The 9231-nt window shown below is 42.7% G+C and overlaps 1 protein-coding gene across 1 annotated transcript; it reads left to right on the top strand.

Moving 5' to 3' along the window:
• The first annotated feature begins 3840 nt into the window (after nt 1–3840).
• DKK1 (dickkopf WNT signaling pathway inhibitor 1) lies at nt 3841–6351 on the top strand. Its single transcript, XM_006880304.1, has 4 exons — nt 3841–4077; nt 4262–4424; nt 5676–5819; nt 5964–6351. Exons 1-4 carry the CDS (start codon nt 3841–3843, stop codon nt 6215–6217), a joined length of 798 nt encoding a protein of 265 aa, XP_006880366.1. The 3' UTR covers nt 6218–6351.
• Nucleotides 6352–9231: the final 2880 nt, after the last annotated feature.

The raw sequence follows: 9231 nt of genomic DNA, 5'->3' as shown, positions 1-9231 counted from the left end.
ATTAAAATGTTCCATTTGTTTCCCCTTCTCCCAGTCAATGGTTTCATCTGTGAGTTCAAAGGCTTAATAAATAAAATATATTAAGAGTATTGATTCTGTGCCATCTCTTCCTAAATGAGCAAAGAATACTTGCGGATGTGACTCAGACATATTTTTAAAATGCTTACAGAGGATAAGAAGTTTAGAAAGAACGGTTTTTGCCCTCTTTGCCCAACAGGCAGGAGGACTCTTCACATTTCAACATTGTACGAGTTTTAAACAGTCTGTAGATTGTCTAATACACTGGAGCTGCTCAAGGTGACACTGTTGTCATATATTTTGCAAATAATATGAACCAAAGCAAAACTACCAGCACTGAGTTGATTCTGACTCACCATGACCTAGGCCTAGATTTCTGAGGCTGTAAACCTTTACAGGAAGAGACCACCCATCTTTCTTTAACAAAGCAGTTGTTGATTTGGACTACCAGCCTCGCCATTAACAGCCTAACACAAAATGCACTATGCCATTAGGACTTCTTTGCAAACAATGCATGGCATCTAAAATCTCCTATGACTTTGTTCTTTTACCTGTAACCTCTCAAGCAAGAAATCTCTCCATCTCCCCTACTCTTATTCATTGTTTAGAGTAAAAACTCACCCTTGACTTTTCTATTGAATTTTGAAGGCTTTAAATCACATGAAACTTGAGTGCCAATTTTTATTTTTTTAATAGAATTTTTATTTTAATTGTGATTTTGACAAGTTTACAGAAAAGTGAGCATTTTCATTCATTCACTGTTGCACATTTTATCCCTTCTCCTCCCCAACTTGACTTTATATGCTCATTTGGTTATAAAACTAGAATACATTTTTTAATAACAGAGATTCTTCCAAGTTTCTACCCACCCACATACACCCCCTTTCTTATATAGAGCTGCTGGTAGACTTGAAGCACCAGGGATGAGTATGAATTAAGTCAGCAGACCTTGCTGTACACTCTTTGATCTATATAAACTTCCAATGGCACTAGCATAACAATCTATGTTCAAGACAATCTGTGCTCCGGGGTTCCTTTCCTTGTGTTTGGTAATAACTATGTGGATTTGCTTTTTTACATTTCTTTTAAAAGACTTAATACTAAACAAACCTCCCACTGTTTCAAATTCCAATTCATTTAAAAAATGTCTAGATGATTAACCAAGTTGGGATCCCAGTACATCATGAAACCTAAAGAAACATATAGGATTTAATTCATATTAGAATTTCAAATCAGGCTTAATGAATTGGAGGGAATAGTACCAATAAGTGGAATTTGGATTGAGAAGGATATTAATTTAGGGAATAATAAATATTGTTTTAAGGTTTTTGCAGTATGACTTCTAATAATCGAAGTACTAGAACATAGGATAATACAAACTGTTTTTATTATTACTCTTCCCCTTTCTTAATTTGAGCATTATGTACCTTCAAGGCTACCACTGGCAATACTTTATGCTTCTATCCTAACTCTAATGGGCCAGCTATGTGGAGTAATTAGAGACACCTCAGACAGTTTTATTGTTAGGTGTCATCAAATAGATTCAAAATTATAGAGACCCTACATGTCAGAGTAAGACTGCTAGAAAGGGGGTCCTAAAGCATTGATGCCTAAAGCACTGAGCTGATAACCAGATGATGGGCAGTTTGAATTACCAGTCTTACAGCCACACAAATGCAGTTGAGAGTCTTTAGAAGTCCTAACAGGTCAGTGGGTTTGGTGGGCAGCTTTACAGAAGTGGCTCCCTGGGTCCTTTCTTCCACTGATTGTGGGGAGGTTCCAACCACCCACCTCTAGGTCAGCAGCTGAACACTTAAATAGCATGCCATCAATGTGGGTTAGTCTCATAAGGAAGTGCCCTGCTTACCCAAAAGTCATGCTTTCCTGTTGGTTCAAATCTACCAGCAGATTGGTGCAGGAAAGATCAGCAATCTCAAATTCAAGGGAAGGTTGTTTCCTACTTGATATGCCAGATAAATGTACCTCATAACTTTTGTGTGTGTGGCTTATTCAATAGCGAGCATATTCAACAATAGTTATTCTATCATCTCATCCTTTTCCAAACTAGTACATGACAGTAGCTAGGTGGGTTTTTTTCCGTTGGGTTTTGTGTTTTGTTTTTTTGTTTGTTTTTTTTACTACTTTTTAAAATTAGTGTTGATGAACATTTACAAAGATTTTGGATTTCCATTATTTTTTCCAAAACATCCAACTTTGCTTTAAAAAGAATTGTGTGTCTTTGAAGAATGAAATCTGCCTTTTTAAGTATTTGTATTCGATATCTCCCCAATTACCTTGAAAAGCAATAATCTTAAAGGTAGTCCAGTACTCAAAAATACTGTTGTTGAATTAATGAAATAATTTCCAATTTATAAGCATGATAACTTTCTCAAATTCCAGTTGTTTATTAACATCATACACTGGTTTAAATGCCAGCAAATTCACTTTCTTCTCTCCTTCTCCTCGAGTGACAATCTCTTCTCCTCGAGGGACGATTCCCAGACGCCAGCCAGCGGTCTGACTGGGGATCAAACACGTGCATTCCTGGTGTTGTGATATGAAATACTAATGAGGAAGTCAGGCGCTAAGCCTTGAGGGCTTCTTATCTCGCTTGTGTTAAACCCTCCACTGGGAAGGGGGGCCCAGGGAAGTAAGACTGACCCGGTATGTTGGACCCTGTCAGCTGTCGCTCCAGCCACTTTGATCTCGTGCCTCTGCCTAATCAAGTTCATCTACTGCCGGGACTGTTCACATTCAAAGAACATTAAATAGTTTGATTATCGAATGGTCATTTCCCTCAGCCCCGCCGCCCTGATCTAATTTCCAAACTCCAGTCTCTCGCCTCTGTCTCCCCACTTCCCATCAACAGAGAATTAGTTCTTCCTTTCTTATCCTTGTTTGATGTGCAAATTTCTCTTTTCACATTTTTTTTTTTTTGCGGTGATGGGCCAGAGGTGGGGGTGGGGGTGGTGTCAGAAGAGGTTGAAGGAACCCTAGGACCCCGCCTCCAAATCCTGAAAACTGAGGGTCTAAAGGGTTAATCAGCAACTTGCACCGGCCACCTGGCCCTCTCTGGAAGCAAATGTGGGGACTTCAGAGGACTGAGTGATTGGTTTGAGTAACGTTTGTGTGCACAGTTAGTGTTAGCAAGTGCAGGACCTTCACCGTAAAATGATGTCCAGTCTGTCCCCTTAATGCCTGGATCCTTGGAAACCCCTTTGGGACAACCAATTCTCCGTGGCCCTATAGGGTCATCTTGTGCCCAGAAAGGATACAGAGTCATGGGCATTTGAGGACAAGCAGCAAAAGGTGGTTTGCAGACTATCATAATTGCTCTCTGAAAAGTATTCAGATCACAGCACCCTAGACCCCATAGTCAGGCCAGGCATCGGAGTGCTACACCACCCACCCCCACCCCTGTCTCCATTAAAACCGTAGGCACAGCACCCACAGATAACAGTCACCCTACAGAGACTACAGACAGAGGAACGACCATGCCAGGAGGGGCGGGGTGAAGAGTGTCAAAGCCCCTCTCCTTGTACACAAACACACCCCCTCCCAGGTCCTCCCAGCGCTTTGAAATCCCATCCTGGCTTTGTTGTCTCCCCAGAGGGGCGGAACGCTCCCAGCCGGGTGTATAAAGGCAGTTGGTGGCTGCGGCTGTGCACAGCTCCCTGCGCCCCGCTAACAGCGCTCTGGGTCCAGGGAGGCACCAGGACCCTGACTGCAGGCGCGCCAGCCAGGGCGCCAGCTCTGGAGGGGATCAGCTTGCCAAGCGACATCCGTCCTTTCTCTTCCTCTCTCTCTCTCCCAACTCCTGAGATGACACTTCGGGGCACAGGAGTAGTTGCCCGGCTCTTGGTGGCCCTGGTCGCGGTGGCCCTTGGAGGTTACCCTCTCCTCGGGGTGAGCGCCACCTTGAACTCCGTGCTTGTCAATTCCAATGCCATCAAGAACCTGCCCCCGCCGCTGGGAGGCGCTGCGGGGTCGGCGGTCAGCGTGGCGCCCGGGATTTTGTACGAGGGCGCTAACAAGTACCAGACCCTTGACAACTACCAGGTGAGAGGCGCTGCAGAGACCCCGAAGGGGACCCACCGGGGGCGGAGGGCTTAGAATGTGCCTGGGGTGCAATGCTGGCCTCATGTGGAGAGGCTGCCATTGAAAGCCTTGGCAGGAAACAGCTTTTGGAGCAAGGGGCCTTAAAAGCCCGGCTGCTCACCCCTTTGGCGCCCCATTCCCACAGCCGTACCCCTGCACCGAGGACGAGGAGTGTGGCCCCGACGAGTACTGCGCCAGTCCGCTCCGCGGAGGCGCGGCGGGTGCGCAGATCTGCCTGGCCTGCAGGAAGCGCCGCAAACGCTGCATGCGCCACGCCATGTGCTGCCCGGGGAATTACTGTAAAAATGGTGAGTCCTGCAGCCGGGATGGGAACTCGACACACCCGGATTTTGCAAAGCACCGTGCACTGTGGACTCTGAGGCGCCACCTGCAAATGACTAAAAACAGTCTCTTGGTGTTCAGCATGCTGGGACTTCCAAAATGTGTTTACTAGTAGAAGAGAGAAAGTAGTAGTAGAGAGGAGGGGCGGTGTCTTGGAGACAATCTTCTGAGTCTCATGTTCTGAAAAGCGGTTATTTACCACCTAAGATGCTTGCTTAAAAGTATGTGTGGGGACAAACTTGGGGGTGATTATAAAAGGATGGTGCAGTAGGTTGGAATATAATGGGTAGGATCAGTATGTATGTATGCTTAGCTTCCGTTTCAGCTTTTCTTACTGTGGACTCAAGTCAGTGGTCTTCCTTCATCCCTTTTGAAACAATGCCCACAGAGTGATTTATCTGCAGTGGCCATTCTTAACTCCCTATCTTGTTTCTGCTTCTATAACAGAGCTGCCTTAAAATAAATTCTACCTACCACAGCTCCACTAAAATTTGATGTTTCAAAGAAGTAGACTTGTTGGTAAACTTAGCCTGCCCAAGAACCTTCCAGAAATAAACTTGCAGGGTGGTAATCCTTCTTGGAACCCAGAAATACTCTACTAACAAAATCTCTATAATATAGAAATTATACAGTCAAGAGTGAGAAACAGTAATCTTGCAGGTAGCTGGAATTTCATTTGCTTAAATTAGTTTGGCAATCTTCATGTAGCACCAAAGGAAGAGTTACTTTAAAAAACCACCTTTTTTTGTTTTTAGTGACTGATTTTCTATTTTTTTAACCCAAGGGTGATATTAAAATGGACAGACACCTTACTGCCACCATAACTGACAGTGGAGAAGTGTTTTTTGGTGACTGACCCTGATGTGTGTGACTGCAGAGTGTGCTTCTGTCTGTAACAGGAGTTTTGTACTAACACCCAGACACTCTGTCTCATTGTACTTAAGTGGAACTGACTCACAGCAGACCCTCCATTGGAATTCCAAATCTGTTAATTGCACAGGTGGTAATTACCTATCTTTCTCCCTGGACCTACCGGGGGATTTGATCTTCCAAGTAGGTGTAGCCTTAGAGATTCAGCTTTGCTGCTGTGTTAAATATACTCCTGCAGCAAAGTGTTTAGTTGATATAGGCTGAAGAGACAGCCCCTTTTAAAAGTAAATCTCTGAACGGTAAAATAGTACAGTCTTAGATTTCATCACTGTCTTTTATTTCTTTAGGAATATGCATGCCTTCTGATCACAATCATTCCAGCCGAGGGGACATTGAGGAGACCATTATCGAAAGTTTTGGTAATGATCACAGCACCTTGGATGGGTATTCCAGGAGAACCACGCAGTCCTCAAAAGTATATCATACCAAAGGTACAAGACAGAATTCAAGATCCATGCTGCCTTGCTAATCCATCACAAGCATCTTATGAATTTTGTTAATAGAATTATGCAGGCTTAGCAGTAACCATGTGTCCCCCTCTGACCCATAACCTACCCCCATCTCCTCCTTCCTAGGACAAGAAGGTTCTGTCTGTCTTCGATCATCAGACTGCGCCACAGGGCTATGTTGTGCTAGACACTTCTGGTCCAAGATCTGCAAACCTGTCCTCAAAGAAGGTCAAGTGTGCACCAAGCACAGGAGAAAAGGCTCTCATGGGCTAGAAATATTCCAGCGTTGCTACTGTGGAGAAGGTCTGTCTTGCCGGATACAGAAAGACCACCATCAAGCCAGCAATTCTTCCAGGCTTCACACCTGTCAGAGACACTGAACTCACTGGCTGTCTAGCCGTGAAGGACTGTTATATAATATATGCTATAAAAACCTATTATGACCTTTTTTGTTAGCTCACTCCTAAGGATGTACACATTTTGATATTATAGTTAAGCATTCCAATAATACTTTTCTAAAATCTGGAGTGTAAGAGCTTTGTTTCTTTATGGAACTTCCTGTGATTGATTGCAGTAAATTACTGTGTTGTAAAGTCTCAGTGTGGCACTTAACCTGTAAATGCATCAAAGCTTTTAATTATTTTTCTAAAGGTGCTGCATTGTCTATTTTTTCTCCTGTTATGTAAATTTTTGTACACATTGATTATCATCTTGACTCCAGTAAATACTCTATATTGAAATAAAATAATTTCAGTTGATACTTTCTAGAGCCTTCTCTTGTAGAGCCTTCTCTTTGTAGAGCCTTCTCTTTTAATTCTAGAGGTTAGAATGAACACAAAAAGTGCTTGGAATGACAAGTGATGGGAACCTAAAATTCAGCATAATATTGTGGACTGGTGTACTTCCTGCAATGGACTATCTCGGTGTTTAGATTACCATTATCTTTGGACTGTGATAGTCCTTGAAATTAAATTTCATGTTCAGCAGTATATGATGTAAGCATAGATGAATTTTGATATTATCATATAGGTTTATATATATGTAGATATGAATGTGTTCTACAGGGAAAGAAATGTAGTTCATTTAAAGATAAGAGAAAGGTTATAATCTAAGGGAGAGTGGTCTGGTGGCTTAGAGATAAGGAGTTGCACTGTCAACTCAAAGGCAGGCAGTTCAAATTCACCAGTGGCTCCATGAGAAAAAGATGGGCAATTTCCTATCACTGATTTACAGCCTCTGAAAAATCCACTGGGAAGTCAGCTATTATGAGTCGTTTCCAACTAGACAGTTCATAAAATTTAAAGAAAAATGTGATCTCTCTATTAATAAGCCTAACTGATGTTAACTTGAGGTTTGTGTTGGAGAAGAGTACTCAATATACCATGGACTGCTAAGAGAACAAACAAGTCTGTCCTGGAGAGAGTGAGAGGCCAGGCTGCTCCTTGGAGGCAAGGATTCTGAGGCTCCGTCTAACATACTTTGGACATGTTGTGAGGAGGGACCAATCCTTGGAAAAGGACGTCATGCTCGGGAGGGTGGAGGGACAGTACAGGAGAGGAAGACCCTCGATGAGATGGATTGATTCCGTCACTGGGATAATGGGGATAGGCGTGTCAGAGACAATAAGATTGGCAAGGGATAGAGCAGGATTTACAGCTGTTGTACATAAGGTCGCTATGTGTCTCAAGTGACTCGACAGCATATTACAACAACTTAAATAGTTTCTAATAGACCTTAATGGCAAATGTAGTTCCTTAAAGGTAATAAGGAAAAACTACTGTTTTTATTAGTGCCTTTGCTGGTTTAGTGGTAAGGGGTTTGCTGCCAACCCAATGTCACACCATTTGAATCTACGAGCTATTCCATAGGGAAAAAAATGGGAAATCTTCCTGTGCAATTTACTTCTCTGAAAAACCACCGGAGAGTCAGCTGACTCAGTTCCAACTTGATGATATATTACCACAACTAATGACAAAAATGGAATTTAGAAACAAGACTTTGGCAGGTAAAAATCTTTGATGGTTTCTATGAAAGGCCTGTGTTGAAATAGAATATATACAGGCAGATTTTTGTACCAGATAAAATAATTTCAAATATCTGAAATACTACTATATACTAGGCAGATTTATTCTAATTTAAACAGGCTGTTTCCAACTCACAGGTTGTTATTGTTGTGAGTCGCATGCGACTCATAGTGACCCTGTGAAGGAGAGTCCTCGATGCTTGGGTGCCTTTCATCCTCTCTCCATGTTCATAGGGTTTCCGGAGGCAAGCTACTATGGAAGTGGATGCCACTCCTCCTTCCAAGAGTTATATAGCAACAAACTAGGGAAAGGGAGGTCTGTCTGGTGGCTGAGTGACAGCAGTTATTCCAGCCTAACAGCCTGCTGTTCAAGCCAGCAGCAGCTCCATAGGAGCAAGATGAGTAATCTTCTGTGTGATTTACAGCCTCTAAAAAATGACCATAAAGGGTCAGCTACAAATAGTGTATGATAACAATACACTAGAGAAAGCAGAGAACAACTCTCAATTTTTGCCTTCACTTTGTAACATACCAAAGATTGGGATCAAACCCATAAAATCCTGAGTTTAAGACATTCAAAGGACAATGACATATCATAACACATGCCCTGGAATGATTGTTCTTGGATTGCTGGAAGTGACTGGATCTCAAGGGGCTTCAGCCAACAGGACAGAAACTTTGCTTGGTTCGTCACTGTGAGGGTAACTAGCAGGATGTCTGTTGTTACATTGCTTTTGTTTGGAAGTTTCAGCTTCCTCAACATGAGAGACTTTCTACATATGCTTACTTTCCCAACTGCCGGGAAGGCCAATTGTAAGTCGTGCTGTATCCAATAAAGTACAACAGAGGAAACAGGAAAACGCTTCTTCAGAAAGAAGGGCCTTCTATTTAAGAGGGGAAAGTAGAAATATTTTAAAGGGACCTGCTGATCAGATTCCTTCATTTCTAGAGGAACCTAATGTGGCCAGAGAATCTTGGTCCTGTACATCTTGGGACAAGCCAAAAGAGTCAGTCTCCTTGCTTTTTTCATGAGATGCAGCTGGGGAATAAGAGATCAAGGTTCAACATCTTTCCCCCCATCTCACTGAGACATCAGGAATGGAGGTCTATTAAAACAGTCTGCATATTTATAAAGCTAAAAAATATTCTAAAAAGTTATATTTTATCTAGTAATACAGCCTATCAGGTGATCGTGTGACTCATAGTGTCCCTATGTACAAAAGCTCTGAACACTGCCCTATCCTAAGACAGTCTCACTGTCACCAACATGACTATACCCATTACCCTAGATATTGAGTCAATTCATCTCACCCAGGGTCTTCCTCACTTGTGTTGTCCCTCCGCCCTTCCAAGCATCATGTCCTTCTCCAA

This window comes from Elephantulus edwardii, unplaced genomic scaffold (genome assembly GCF_000299155.1).
Source record: "Elephantulus edwardii isolate Elephantulus edwardi_28Jun2011 unplaced genomic scaffold, EleEdw1.0 scaffold00007, whole genome shotgun sequence".
Lineage (NCBI taxonomy): Eukaryota > Metazoa > Chordata > Mammalia > Macroscelidea > Macroscelididae > Elephantulus > Elephantulus edwardii.
Note: the sequence above shows the minus strand (reverse complement) of the source record. Positions and strands in the feature narration are given on the sequence as shown.